General features: G+C 32.8%; 1 protein-coding gene across 1 annotated transcript in view; it reads right to left on the reverse strand.

Annotated features, from left to right (window-relative positions):
- Positions 1–2,111: 2,111 nt before the first annotated feature.
- Positions 2,112–16,215, reverse strand: part of LOC131852904 (ceramide transfer protein) — a 29,961-nt gene continuing 15,857 nt past the window's right edge. The window contains exons 7-12 of the mRNA XM_059203651.1: positions 7,231–7,413; positions 6,519–6,625; positions 5,962–6,083; positions 4,306–4,487; positions 3,593–3,716; positions 2,112–2,393 (exon numbers count right to left, since the gene is read on the reverse strand). Coding sequence (XP_059059634.1) covers positions 2,266–2,393; positions 3,593–3,716; positions 4,306–4,487; positions 5,962–6,083; positions 6,519–6,625; positions 7,231–7,413 — 846 coding nt within the window. The 3' untranslated portion in view covers positions 2,112–2,265. The remainder of the gene's footprint in view (positions 2,394–3,592; positions 3,717–4,305; positions 4,488–5,961; positions 6,084–6,518; positions 6,626–7,230; positions 7,414–16,215) is intronic.

Here is a 16,215-nt window from a genome sequence, read left to right on the forward strand (position 1 = left end):
TGAAGGTCGATATTGCTTCTGAGGGACCTATGAGGACGTCCACTTCAGCAGACTATATGAAGAGGTGGCCAGAGGTTAGTTCTTGAAACTCATTTACTTACCAAATTATTGTAATTTTCAAATTAAGTTGATGGCTGACCTTGTGAGGCATTAGTATTAGCTTATGGTGAAGATAAAGGATTATTTGATTGTACCTATTTTAGTACTTAGTTTATATTGTATTTGATTATAGGAGTATAGGTACTGTACCAGTTGTATTTTTTTTCTTTGTGTATTATTATTATTTTTTGTACTGTGTAATATGTTAAAGTTGTGTAACTATGTTATAAGAAGGGTCATGTTTTAATTTAAGGTGTTTAGTTGTATTTTCATTCTATATTTTGCTTTAGTGTGTAGTAGGTGTGTATGAAAAGAGTGTGTTAGAAGAATTGTAGAGTGAAAGACGGACCCTGAGGTCAGGCTCCAATGCAGGATGGCCGAGTTGTAGGATTTGAAACTTGGCGGTATGAACGAATGGGAACGAATGAGTATGAATGAATGGAAACAGAGGAGCAAATGGATAGAAACGAAAGAGTGAATGGATGGAGAAAGGAATGAATGGAAAAAGAGGATGGGCATCGCTCTCTTCCTCGTAGACTGCCATATAGTTAGGTCGTTTCATGTATCATAGTAAATGTTTTTTTTTGTAATTTAAATAAAAGGAGTTCTATAAAATAATCATCCTGTTATTCGCGAATCCTCATTCCCACATACATTTACAATCTGAACACCACCTAGTCGTCTAAAACATCGTAGAAAGTTGTGTAATCAAAATCAAACATTTTAAAGTGACAGAAACAATTAAATTTTTCCTTTACATTTTCGTTCAGTGACCTAAATATTTGTAAGACATATTTAATTGAAATGAAACCCCTGTGAAAATTTATTAACATACATATTAAGATACATTTAAATGAGTAAAATAAAAATGCCTATTGATTATATAAAAATAATATGTACAAAATGGAAACATCCATACAATATACATATGTAATGTCCATTTGATTAGTCTTCCAGATTACAATATCTCTAACGTTCGCAATATCATTACACATAGCGGCCCTTTTTGCCAATAGATAAAGCGAAATACTTATTACTAATTACTAATACAGTATATAAACAATGTTCTCAAACAAAACACTAAACATTTGCGTATATTACAGAAAATATGTACTGCCTATTGGCGTAAGTTATTCCCGTATTTTTATATCCTTTATATTACAGGTATATGTATATATATGGTAAAAAGACTATAAAAGTCAAACCCTCTTATTCACAAAAAACTAAATCTTGCTACAAACCTAACCTTTTTGTCATTTTCTTCCAAATTAAGAAAACATAAAAAAAATGACAAAAGTAAACAATTCCACATTTAAAATAGGTTTTTACACGTTTGAGTTCTTATGAAAAAGAAGGTAAGACTACATTTTACATAACAAATAGCAGGAAAGCAATCATGCTCCATATATTAACATTACAAGAAACCATTGTCATCGAGGACTGAATTATACCAACAATATTTGTTATTCAGCCAACATTGGCCCTTTCCTGGACACTGCATGCCGTTTATGAATTCGGATTTATTCTTCGATACTATTCTATTACTATACTTTAAGTGTTGTAGTATGTTGCGAATGACAACCATATAGTAAAGTCACAAAAAGACAAGAAATATGATAATTATATGTAAGAAAAAAGTATATAATATATACTACACATATCTAGGTAATATTTGATAGATTCAGATATATATCTTATATATAAAATTCTTGTGTCACAATCTTTAGCCACAATACCATACTCCTACGAAACGGCATTCCCGATTTTTATGAAATTTTATATGCACATTCAGTAGGTCTGAGAATCGGCTACTATCTATTTTTCATACCCCTAAGTGATAAGGGTTATCCAACCCTAACATTTTTTTTTAATATTTTTATGTGGCATTAACAAATACATACAACCCTATAATTTAAAATCCTATCGCCAACTCCTATTTTAATTTATATAGTAAAACAACGTTTGCGGGGTCAGCTAGTATAATATATATATCTGAATCTATCAGAATACTAATAGTCATTTTACGTACAAGTATTTAAATATCAACTGTCACACGCGACATACTACAGCGAACAGAATATAGTATATTATGGGAGACGTTGGCGAGGTCTGGCTACAATGGTCAGAATGGCTGTAATGGCCAGTTTAGGCCACAGTGTGTAGGCGCTAGATAGCGAGTGGCTTACCGCGACATTGCTCTACCACGTAGCTGGTGAATCTTTTCAGGAACTTGGGGTATTCACGTTTGTACACCGCTCGGAGAACTCCGGCCGGCGCCCATCCACCGGGATTCACTGAAATATTATGGTATATATTTATAAATACAAAAATTGGAACAAATATTAGAAACTTTGTTTGCGAAATAGGACTTATCTCTAAAAGAGATATGTCCAGTGTGACACAAGACATATGTTGTGTTATGGTTCTAAGTTTTAGTTATGGCAAATTAGGCAGGTAAATTACAGGAGGCATGACATTTTAGTCCGGTGGAATAGCAATGCATTAGTGGAATCACGGTGTCACATGTTAACGTGCTGTTAATGTATGTATAGGCGACGATTAAAGAGAGTCGCTATTTGTAATGATACTAATCAAATGAACATTTATTATATGGATGTTTCCACTTAAATTGTACATATTACTTTAGTATTAAACAGTAGGTAAAGTTAAACGTTTCCTATTCTAATTAAAAAATTTACTTTATCGGTATAAAGTCGGTAGTCCGGTGACTATAATGGTAATATATAGAAAACTAAGAGCGCATATGCTAAACCAGGGCGGTATACACAAGTTCGGTAATTAACGACCTCGATGTTCTAGCGGTTGAACACACTCTTTACTTTAAATGGTTGCGGGTTCGATTCCTTTCACGGTGCAATTATTTATATTTATGAGTACGATTGTTTGTATTGGTCTGGGTGTTTTCTATGTATATTATGTATGTATTTACACAATATATATTGTATTAAAATATATATTATCTTAGTATTTATATCAAGAAATTCTTTATAATAATATAATTAAATATTTCAACAATTCAAATTTTGGCGCGTTCCGCGCTGTTAATTGCAAGGAGTGTCAAAGGGAGCTGTCAATAGAAATAACATAAAAATGGATCGTGCAAAAACAAGTGTGCGTGAATAAGGTTATATAAAATATATTATAAAAAGACAGTAAAAGTTGAATAATATTTGTAATAAACTTTAAATGTCGTTTCTTTGTTTACAGGTGAGTTATATGTATGATTCATTATTTCAGTATTAAAAATTGTAGTGTTTTAAAATTATATCTTTGTTTACAGAGAAACAAATTTTATATTTTATAAAGAAACCCTGAAAATATCTTAGTATTTATATCAGTGGTTATAAAAAAAATATATACTAGTATAGTTATCTACCCATAACACAAGCTCTGCTTACCGTGCCACTAGATGGCACTGTGTTATTTGTTCTGGGGTTATAAAAAAGTTATAAGTGGATTATGTAGTACATACCGGTGCTGCAGTATGCGATGCTGGTGGTGATGTTATCTCGCGTGGGTTGCTCGCCAGGCGGGTATGAACTGCGGCACGCCAGGCACACCGTCACGAATAAACGAATACAGGCACCAGTGTTAGACTGAAAATCAAAATTATATTTTACAATAAAAAAATTGACAACTCAGTTTACTATCCGATCGGACAGTCAACAGTGGGATTCCAAGCTACTAGATGTAGTGTTCGCATAGAACTCTACTCAATGCCGGATGATGACGTGACGTTCAGAGGCGAAACATGTTGTAAAATGGCTGATTTTACTAAGAACAGGAAGATGGTATTAAGGTATGGTTCGGATTAATACCAGCTACTGTTCCTCTGGATGAATGGCGGCCCTCCATCGTGCGTTTTTCCAAAAACAAACACCTTCCAGCAATGGTATTTCCGAACAAATATAATATTCAAACCTTCAAGAAAAAACTTTATTCCTTGTAACAGGCCGGTAATGTGCTTGCAATTCCCCTGGTACTGCGGGTCATGGACAACGGAAATCACTTACCAACAGGTGATCCGCTTGTTTGTTCCTTATGTTATAAAAAACGTTACTCAAACAAGAAAAATATTATTACTTTTTTTACTATTATAGAATATGTCCCGTTATCAAGACACCTTTATCTTTTATAATCTTATGCTATGCTGTAAAAAAAAGTCATAAAAGTATATTTACTGACCGGATACTCCGAGTTGGTGGTGGAATGGTTGGTGACTGCATAGGTGTGGTCATCTGAGGCTCGCACATGCGACCAGAACAATGCGTCCCGCTGCGACGCCGGCCAGATGCGCTTGAATGTCTGGTGGAACACCATCGCGTCTGACGATATCTCCTCCACAATGTTCATTGTCTCCAATGTTGCTGAAATTACAATTCAAATCATATTAATAAAACTGCGAAGATAGCAAGAATCTATTACATTTCTAAGAGGATTACCCACAATGACACCATTAGTAGTTAGTAATATTATAATATTATATCTTATACCACGAAAGTTTAAGAGTATAGATGCATGGATATTTGTTACTCTTTCACACAAAAACTATTGAACGGATTTGAATGATACTTTACAGTAATATAGCTAATACATCAAAATAACACATAAATTTCAAGCGGGAAAGTACATTGTACATTAAAATCAGCGAATGAATATTCCAGTACAACTCACACGACTCCGTCTAGTCCCAAGCTAAGCAGAGCTTGTGTTATGGATACTAGACAACTGATATAAATACATAGACTAAGATTCCCATTCCAATTACATAAAAAGCATACAATGTAGTTTACTTTGCATATAAATTGAAATATTTGTGTTGTTAATCTGTCTTTCAGATCTCTATATCCCTATCTATGTCTGTGATCTCAACCCTAAACTAGAACGCCTTTATACTAACACTAGCTGTGTACGCGGTTTCACCCGTATGAAATTCCCTATGTGATCTTCTGATGTATATTAAACTTTACAGTAACATTTACTGTAAAGTTTAATGAAAATTTAACAGTTTTTGCGTGAAAGAGTAACAAACATTCATCCAACTTACCATCCATATTCATAAACTTTTACGTTTATAATATTAGTAATATAGTAAAATAAAAATGACAATCCATTTATATGCACCAAAACAATGGATTGACACCATTTTATGTTGCTTAAATTATTATTTGAATGAGCCATGAATACAAAGGGTTATTGTACGGAAATGTATCGAATGTCACAATTTGTAATCGTTTTATGCAACTTCCTGTATGCTTTTGTCAATGACATTGGTTGGTCGCCGTTTAACAAAAACTATAACAATAGGGGCCCGCGATAAGAAAAAAAAAACACCTATGAATAAGACAAAATGGCGATCAGATCATGGACTGAGGCAGAAAAATATATTTTCTTGATATTTCACAAAGGTCTTGATGGTTTAGCAAACCACTTTACCTCTAATGGTTTATATATTAATGCATTTATTCCTAGAACGGCACAAACATTTGTATCTATAAGTATGATCGTTTGTATTGGTCTAGATGTTTACTATGTATATCAGGCCATTTATTTACAAAATAAATCTATGTGTTTATAGCAGTTGTCTAGTACCCATAACACAAGCTCTACTTACCTTGGGACTAGATCGCGTTGTGTGAATTGTCCAGAGATATTATTATTATTGATATGATATATTATTATTATTATTTATTGTCATTCCTTGTCATACATTTTTAGATGAAAATATATATTTACGTAGTTTTTATACAACCAACGTCTTTACTCAGTTTTGCATCTCGAAAATTATTAATACTTAAAAGTAAATTATTTTTTAATATCAATAAAACAAATGTAACTTACTCTCCCATTCAAATCTGTAGCGTGGGTTGAAGAAATAGTGGCACATCTCACGAGCTGACACTCCACGGACTTTGTGCATCGCCTTCAGAGGATCCGTTACCATTCCATCCACTTCCATTTCCCTATAAACAATCATAGAATCTTGAATATGCGCTAACATCTAAAGACCGAGTTTGCATCTTATTAGTATCAGAGGAAAGGCGTTTTTGCCTGTTTAAAGGAATAACATGTACCATTGTTATGAGAAGATTGAAAATGTAGTAGTTTTGATATACTTTTTTTATAGGGGACAAACGAGTTTAAGGCTCACCTAAGTGATTACCGCCGCCAATAACCCGCAACACCAGGGGAATTGCATGGCTTTTAAGAAGGAATACGCTCTTTTCTTGAAGGTTTCTATATCATATCGGTTTGGAAATACAATCGCTAGAATGTGATTCCACAATGTGGTTGATCGTGGCAAAAAGTTCTAGAAAAACACACGGTGAAAGACTGCAATTCATCCAAATGATCCGGATGGTAAAATATAGATCTACTTCATGATATACATAACAAACCTTCTGTACATCCTCATATCTCCTTCCTCAGCAAACAATTGCCAACCAATCTCACCGCCGACCCCTTCAAACGCTGCCTGTATCTGTTCCGTAGATATCCTGTCGATCTGTAACATCATTGTTGTATATTAGAACATCATACTTACATTGTGACGGCCTTGGTGGTCTAACGGTTTAGCACACCGCCGACTTCTGATGGTCGCGAGTTCAATTCCTCGCACGGTACAAACATTTGTATTCATGAGAATGAGTCCGGATGATTTCTATATATATGATGTATTTATTTAAAAAAAAAAGTTATATATTTATACCACTTCTCCAGTACCTATAACACAATTTCTGCTTATCTTGGGACTAGGTGACGCTGTGTGAATTGTTCTGAGTTGTTAATAGTCTTTCACTTTTATAACAACAACAGATAAATCAATGAACTGTCTAACATGTCTATATATTTTTATAAAAACAAAAACAGTTTGTGTTCTTTTGGAATGGTGAAAGTGAACGATGAATAATATATTAAGATGAAGTTTTAGCCTAAGTATTAGTACATCATGATGAATTCACTAAAAATTAAACATGGTTTTCGCGTGGAGGTCGACGTGACATTATTATCTAATTTCATATAGGACTAAAATTCTTCACTGGAATGAAAAATCATTCCAATTCCAATTTTAATTACAGTTAGAAATCAGGAGTACAATAAAATATGTACCTCAGACCATAGTGAGTGAACAGTGAGTCTATTGTCAATAGCCGGTGGTGGCAGTTCGACTTGGTCTCGAGTGTGGACGCTGGGTGGCACCACACGGGCGCACCGCTCCTCTTCCATCTTGTCGAAGCCCGTCTCGACAGCATCATAGAACTCGTCGTCAGGCAAAGTGGAATGCGGGCCCTCCTGTTAATAGAATAAAATTGTTTCTTTTAGTTTTCTTTTTACAACACATTAACTCAACTAGTTTTAGGAAATCTTTTTTACGTAAGTGGAAAAAGCTCACTTAATGGTAAGTGACAACAAATCACAACAAAGTGATAAAAAGTCGCACTACGGATGGTAGACTATCACGTAAAGCCCGTGATAAATTGCTTTTTTTTAAATAAATTATCCGGATATAAATGCCACGCTTTTTATATTTTTTACACTTTTATACAATATAATGTTTTAATATTACGTTTACATTTTCTACCTAATACTTAAATTTTTAAAACATACACACTATATGTTGCTATTGTGGAGGATGATATGCCTCTGTAGTCTGTTATTTCAGTCATATATCACCATTCTACAGAAACACAGATTACAACTCAAACAGCTAACAAGAATCATGGACAAGCTCATTTATGAGTTTCTAATCAAGTCTTATTAGCTCGAAAACACTCCGAACTGACGGTAGATTTGACATATCATTTGTTTGTAGTAGATCTACGCGAATAAAGATATTTTGTTTTCATTAAATATTGTTTTCATTAGTACCATATACTTCGTTCAAACTCAATTTTTTTTTAATTAAACTCAAGTGTAGGGAATCTCTTTAGAAACAATAATCGATTAATGTTTGGATAGAATACCCGAAGAGCCAAAATTAAAATTTTAGTACAATTCTTCAATTGGCAAGTCTTAGAGACAGTTCATGTAACTTTTATAGGACCAGAAATCATTCATTGAAGTTAAAGTGTCTTTCTCCCGAACCGATGAGATATTACCATAAAGACTTATTTTATTATTATATGTGTGATTCATCAGCGAGTGAGTTTTTAAATTAAAATATGAATCACTTCCTGGTTTTGTTTCTTACTTATTTTATTTGTTTTTGATATTTCACAGTCAGTCAGACATCTGAACCAGAATTTTGATTAATTGCGGTAATACTTTATTTGATGCATACATAACCCACTTACGTGCACAGTTTAAAGAGTACAGTGTGATGAAATTCTGTACGATTGCGTTAACAGTATCTAGACGTGCATAGCGATCAGTTCAACTGACAACCCAAGCGTCCTGCTCAAGGGTAAAAGATAAAAAACCTGTTCCGTTTGAAATTGAAATAAAACTCACCCAACTGAGTTATAAGCATACAGTGCCTGGTGAAATGACATCGTAACATTAAATAACCGGTAAAAACTTGAACAGTAGAACAATAAATTGTAGACGAAAAATTCTTTAGGAAACGCATTGCGTGTTTTAAGAGATATACTACATTCAAATTACATCGATACAAATAAATCCTTGCAGATCTTAGAAACACCATTTTTCTTATATTTTTTGGCGACCTTATATCTAATTTATACCATACAATTTGTAAGCTGAACCGAAGTGTCAAAGCAATTTCGGCGGCGAAAAAAATACTAATTGGAGAGAGTGACTTATTATACTATCTATGATTACAATTGCTAAATATATATAATATGCCTAACCGATTAGAAGTAGAACGTAGTGATTATTTACTAAATGATACCAACGACTTGAATGTAAACATTATAAAATAAATACTATATCTAAATATAACTAGTTCAATTGGATAAGTGCGTTTTATCCATGCATAATACAAGTGTGGTTAACATCATCAGTCAAGGTAGCATTGATTCAACAAATAAGACTGATACACCGAACTATTTTTACATTATATTGACTGAAGTAATAGATAACATATTCATAAATGTAACGATATGAAACCTTCATAACATTAGTATGACAAACATTTCAAAGAAAGAAAAAGAATGGATTTAGTTATGAGGAAAGTAAACTTCTGCTTAAACAGAATGAAGAAATTATTCTTTAGGTGATTTATTACAGGTAGACTGGCTATTTGCATAACTTAAATACATGACCTTAATATACTCATAATGTTATAAGTACCTGAGCGAAGCCAGGGGCACGCCACTACTATTACAGTAGTAGGTCAGTTAGACCATCTTGTTCGATGCCCCTGGCTTCGCTCAGGTCACCAGGAATTAAACATGGTTTCTAAGACCAGATGTGCTACATAGCTATAAACAGGGCCACCGATCCCCATAACTAAAACCCCTTCCTCTCTCAATTTGAACTGCTTATTCTTTAATATTGTCTGTATGTTCTCGTTTGAACAGGAACAGATACTTACGTATCTAATTTATGACCTGAACTTTTAGATGGCTATAATATAATAACACATTAGCGAAACTGGCACAACCAAAGGTAAAACAGGTGAGGTCGATATATAACATTACATACAATGGTTACCCCTCACCCGTGTTTGTGATAGGGTTGTCAATATAACGACCTGATATTACCTTACATTTTAAGACATGGATATAAAGAGGAAATTTACACAAAGAGGAACAAAAAGGGGAATAGGATTATTACTAATGTGAAGTAATAACCCCAATGGGGTTATTACTTCACATTAGTTCTCGGTTCTCCCTGAGAATCCTCGTGGTAAATTGCCATTTGTCAAGATGGGCTAATTGACCTGCCTTCGTACTCATTTTGTTATTCTACTACTGATGCCCCGCCAGCGTAAACCGTTAGCGTCAGCAGGCAGACCATTTCATATTCATTCATACAAAAAATTACATAAATAGCTACCTTATTACTCGAGAGTTTTCGAAATCGAGTGAAATTGCCAATTGGTAGTTCTACAATTACAACTTAGCTCAGAAACCTTTCTCTCATCTATTTGCATTTACAAACTTATTACTCGCAAAGCCTATTGCTAGAATTTAGCTAAAAAGTTACATTAAAATATTTATGAGTAATTGTATCTCTCATACCATGTCAGTAGTATGCGTTCCATCACGTATTTAGTACTAATACAAATTACAAATACATTAGAATGTTGTACTATTATTCATATCCGCTACAAATTCAAACTGCAACGTTATGAGTTATGGACAACCTTATATCATTGACCTATATCGCGGAGACAATGAAGTCACCACTATCAGGCGACGACCTCGATACTACCAGAATAATTAGTAGGGGCGAAAACTAATGTGGTTTTATATTGACACGTAATTAGAATACACGATGACTTTATACGTGTATTTATTTTCTTATTAGTTAAGTCTTCGCTTTCCGTCTTTTATATCTATATATCTTTAAACAATGGGCGAAGATCAAGCGCTCTCAAATGCACAAGTAGATACAAATTCCACAATTCTTATAACAGTATTTAATACAATTACCTAGTGACGATATCGACATTCTTTACATAGTATAAAATGAAGTCGTTTCCACTGTCTGGTCGCTTAGATCTTTTAAACTACACAACGTCTTTTAATCCAGTTTTTATCCCTAAGTACATACAGTGAGTCAGACGAAGGTTCATATATATGATATATACGTACACATTTGCGAACTCGGGACGAATAGCTAGTTCAATATACATGCATCATCAAAATGAATGCCTGAAGGCAAATGGCGGGCTTTCATCTTTCCAGAGTATCTCTACCAAAATAAAAACTAATAATTGAACATAAAATAAAAATTCCCCTCTATGTATGTATATATACAAAATGTATATATACTCCTTGTACTGTAGGTATGTGTATATATACAAGCTGTTAGATAAAATGTTTTAAAGATAAATAAATGGTGATGAATAGCATTTGCTTTATATTACCGAGTACTGAATTACCGTTTATGAGTTCATTTACTCTAAAAAGATACACATTATGGAAATACCATTGTGTCAGTTCAACTACTGTATATTATAATTAACCGCACATAACATGTGTAAATGCTTACTCTGTTTACGACTCAGATAAGAAACATATGACGAGCTACTAAAAATAATATGCAATTTAACGTTATTATCTTTTACCAGCAACCATCTAAATATAGAGTACATATATAAAGTATGATAGCTGTGATGGAAAATATTATTACATACTAACACCATTATCATCTTTCTTACCGTATTCAAAATCATTTGAGATCGGCGTAATACGATTTCTACTCCCATTCAGCTCTATACGCAATCATTTCAGTATTCACTTCCTTCCCTATCAGATAATTTTTCACACAGTTCATCAATCTCTTTCTAGCTCTTCTTTTATCCCTATAACCATCCACATTGATACTTAATACCTCATTTTTAAACATTCTCTTGTGAATACTGAATTAAATACTGATAAAATTGTATTATACCTGCTAGTATAGTAGTATCAACTTATTACAATAACATATCCAATATATATATAATACTAGCCGACCGCGCGACTACGTCCGCATGGAATTTAACTTTATTTATCTAAAATAAAAGAATATGTCTAAAGTAAAAATAGCCTAAGTTACTTCTTATTACATCAGCTACCTGCCAAAAAAAAGTCCCGTCAAAATCGGTTCTGCCATCTCAGAGATGAGAGAACAAACAGACAGACAAAAATTGTAAAAAAATTGTTATTTTGGTGTATATACATACACCAATAACGGTGTATTTATATTCATATGCAATAAAAAAACAGTTATTTCAATATTACAAACCGATACTTAAATTTTATTTATATGTATCCATTAATATAAAAGGCACTTGCATATTGATAACTAAAAGAAAAGGGGTGTGTCAGTCGCCAATGTAAGGACACTATTTCATTTGATAGCGATTGAGACTGAAAATTAAAAACTTCAAAGTCAAATCACACTTCAAAATCGATATTTTTCTTTGGTATTGTTTAGAATAGAAACAAGCTATGTGATTAGAGAGAACATTGTACTAAAACCACAATAATAAAACATTATCTGAATATGATAATAAACTGGAATATACCCAATTTAAGTATTGGTTAAGGATTGGTCATTGTGATTTTAGTACCAAAATAGAATATTTTTTTGTTTATTGCTATTTTCAATGAGCTATACGTGATTGGACTATCAATCGTGAACGTACTATAAATGCAATGTCAAGGTCTCTTGTGCGAATAAATTCATTTAATACCTATATATTAACTTCTAACTTTTTCAGGATTACGATTAATAGGCCATTTGCATTTAGTTCTTGTTAGAGGTTTATGTCTGACTTAATAGCCGAATTCGCCATGACCTTGATGAAAATCCATTTTATCAAGGCCAGGATATACCAACGCATTTCAATGTACTAATCACTGCGCCCATGGTACAAAATATAAATAAGGACAAATAATAATATAAAGGATAAATAGACAAAACATTTCGGCTCTCTATACCTCTGTCTACTTCATAAGAGGCCGGTTGTGCAAGATAGTCAAGATTAATATGAATAAATAAATACGATTGAAGCAAGACATTGTGTAGCTAATAGAAGTATAAAACAAAGTATGGGAATGATATAGACGTTACACATTAAAATCTTGCGTAGTATGCAATGATCTTCCGACAGCTCAAAATGTTAACCCGTCAAATTACAGGTACATTTACTTAAAGGCAATGCGAGACAGAAGGGTAGACCGACATAGGACACACCCAATAATGACATGGCGAAGTCACTTTCCCATTTGACGTCATCTACGACGCTCCCTTCAGCGACCAGTGTATGAAATATAGTGATATCCCTACCGTTAAATAGTCGTCTATTTTTGGCATGGAAGGTGCGTTCTGATTTATTTGCGGACGCAGTTCTACCAGTTATTTCCATGACGAAATGCTATAAAGGTCACATAATATTAAAACTTCTATGTGACTCGAATTGTAATTTGCAACAGAGGCATTCGAAATATTAAGTATTATTTATTCGAAATATAATTTATGTCAACAACAAGCATGAGTTCAAATATAATGCCTGATATTTATATTTGTTATGGTTTATATACATTGGAACATTATATATTAATTACATTTGTAAACAAAAGTGTTTTGCCTTTAGTATAGATCAGCTATAGACATGCATTTTCACCACTAAATATTAAAATATTACTATAAGGTAATCTGTAGTAGTAGTGTCATTTTGAAACTGTTTATAAAATTAATGGAATCTAAAAGTGTAGGAAGTATATTTCTAGAACTCTATAAATTATTTATATGACTAAATATACATTTAGGGCTTTCGCTTGAGCAGTAGTTAACTACACGAACGATAACAATCCGATATTTTTAACTATCCGTTACGATTGCAATGATTTCTGAAAAAGATAGTTATAATAATAATAATACAAATTAATAACAAATGGTTAAGAAAATATACTTTCAAGCTTACCCTTCCTGCGATGATTATTTTTAATTTAACCAAGGCTGTACATATTACATCAACATTTGGTACAAGCGGACTATAGACAAAAGCGCCTTTGTTCTATGGATCAAGCTGGGAATCAGCACACTAAAACTGATGACGTCAATCCAACAATGGCTACGGTATAGAAACATTAACGTATTTGTATAACAGATTCAGTTACAGCGAGAAACTTCTAGCATAGTAATATTGAAATAATAACTTAAAAATGTAACACAAAGACTAACTACAAAGGCTCCAGAATGAAGTTTTCTACTATAAATTATTATCAACATCATCCTAGTAATATGTTGCATATAGTGTTACGAAACATTGTTACAGTATATGAACAATTTAGATCAAGATGTAGACATACCGAAAATTATAAAGACAATTTCATTAAAAAGCTTACGAGGCATAATTCGAAATTTATAAAAAAGAAAAATCAACTTCAATATAATTTCAATTACTTTCTAAATTAACAGAATTTACGTACGTAATTCATAAGTAAAACATGACAAAATATATTATACGCACCAATTCTACGATGGGTGATAAACACGCCCATCGCAACTCTATACCACCACGAAAAGCATTGTATGCGGCAAAGGGAAATAAATACAAGGAAAGGTTAGGACATGACGTCACTTTCGACATTTATCGGCGTCATCATGGGGATGTCACTTCCCGCATTTAATTGTGACGTCGCGTGTAGGTCATTTGAACGGTTGACGGATATTGTTCGCTATTGGTTCATACTTTGATCACTATCATATAAATGACCGTAATTTGACGATTCTGTCAATATTAAAGTTGATATATGATGATTTTTATAGATTGCTTAAAAATAAATATGTACGTATATAAACATACAATCACGACTGTTTACAATCAGTTCAGTTTGACAATAATATATACATACCAAACATCAAAAATAGAAATACAAAGACGTTAGTTTGTATGTATGTGGAGGGTAATATCTGGAACCATTGCATCTATTTAAAAAAATATTTCTTTATTTGAGTCAGTTCTATTACTGCAGATAGATCAGATATGTATTTACCTCACAAAATAAAGATGAACAACTAATTAGCCTAGTTATTAAGCTTTAGCTATTTTCATTGTTATGTTTAAATTTCAAATGTAGAGACAAATTTTTCGCTTACCTAATAAAATAGCCTTGATGGTACAATGATTAAAGTAATCCAATCCAATGGTCGCGGATTCGAACCCAGCATACTACAAATATTTTGTATTCATTATGATTGTATTGGTCTGGGTGTAACTAGCATGTATGTATTTACAAAAGAAAATTAATTTAAATATTTCTATTCCGTTGTGTGGATAGTCCTGGGGTAACTCAGAACTATGCACACAGATACAGGACCTTTTTTTTAACAATATATTAATCATAAAAACAAGCTACCCATGTTAGCGAATCTCAATACGGTTGTGTAGTACATTTTAATGGCAAATATAGATAAGAACATAATGACGTTAGCTAACATTTTCCTCAAAAACATTTCAGGTTTCAACGTATGAACATGAAATGTTACAGATAAACGGTGAAATGTTTGTGTTGATGTAATTTAGAGATACCTAGCAGGTGCAACATTTGGATTGTAGCATCTACTATTATTATGAAAATTTCGTAAGAAAAAATTCAATAAAACGGTAATTATTCTTGTCTTCCCAAACAGAAAACAGACTTCAAAAAAGTCCTATATTCGATATACATTCAGTTATTTCTTACTTCTTCTTTAGATTGATAAACAATTACTCAATATGTTGTTATACATACTATACCTATCGTCCGTCATACAGTTTACACCCGTGCGAAGTCCTGCTCGATCGCTAGTTCATATTATAAATAGCAAGTCTTCATTACAAGTAATTAGTATTCAGTTATATACTGACTACTAAACGACTATAACCAACCTTTTATACCATGACTAAATATTAACAAAGCCGTTAAAGTTCGATAGCACTGTCAATGAGGTAATACAATTATACCTATAATTTGACACCATATGTTAGGAGCATTACAAATCAAATAGCTGAACGTAACTTAATTAAAACGTTACTATTGTATGTCGATGATGTAACATACAGACAGACGCTACTATTGACTACCTCGGTGCTCTAGTGGTTTAGCACACTGCCTTACATTCCGATTATCGCGGGATCTATAAAAATAATCGATTCATAACAAACAATCAGTCAGCTTTAATATCTACAGAACAAAATATATTTAGTTGGGGACTAGATGACGTTATGAATTGTATTCATATAAGGATAAATAAGGGTTAATTATTATTTATCTATCCCTTATAATCTTGAACGGATGTTACTTGTGTTACTAACATAATCACTACAACAATGTTATATTTAACTAATTTAATTTAAGTTTGGTGTAGTTAGTATTAGTTACACAAACTCTTTAACTTGTAAAAAAAGAGATACAGCTGAGTATCGTGCTAATTATTAGTTCTCATTCTTAGTATTACAAAATGTGACGGTAGAATTATTAAAAATACTAT

The sequence above is a fragment of the Achroia grisella genome, unplaced genomic scaffold (genome assembly GCF_030625045.1).
Source record: "Achroia grisella isolate CSIRO2021 unplaced genomic scaffold, CSIRO_AGI_Agris_v1 utg869, whole genome shotgun sequence".
Classification (NCBI taxonomy): domain Eukaryota; kingdom Metazoa; phylum Arthropoda; class Insecta; order Lepidoptera; family Pyralidae; genus Achroia; species Achroia grisella.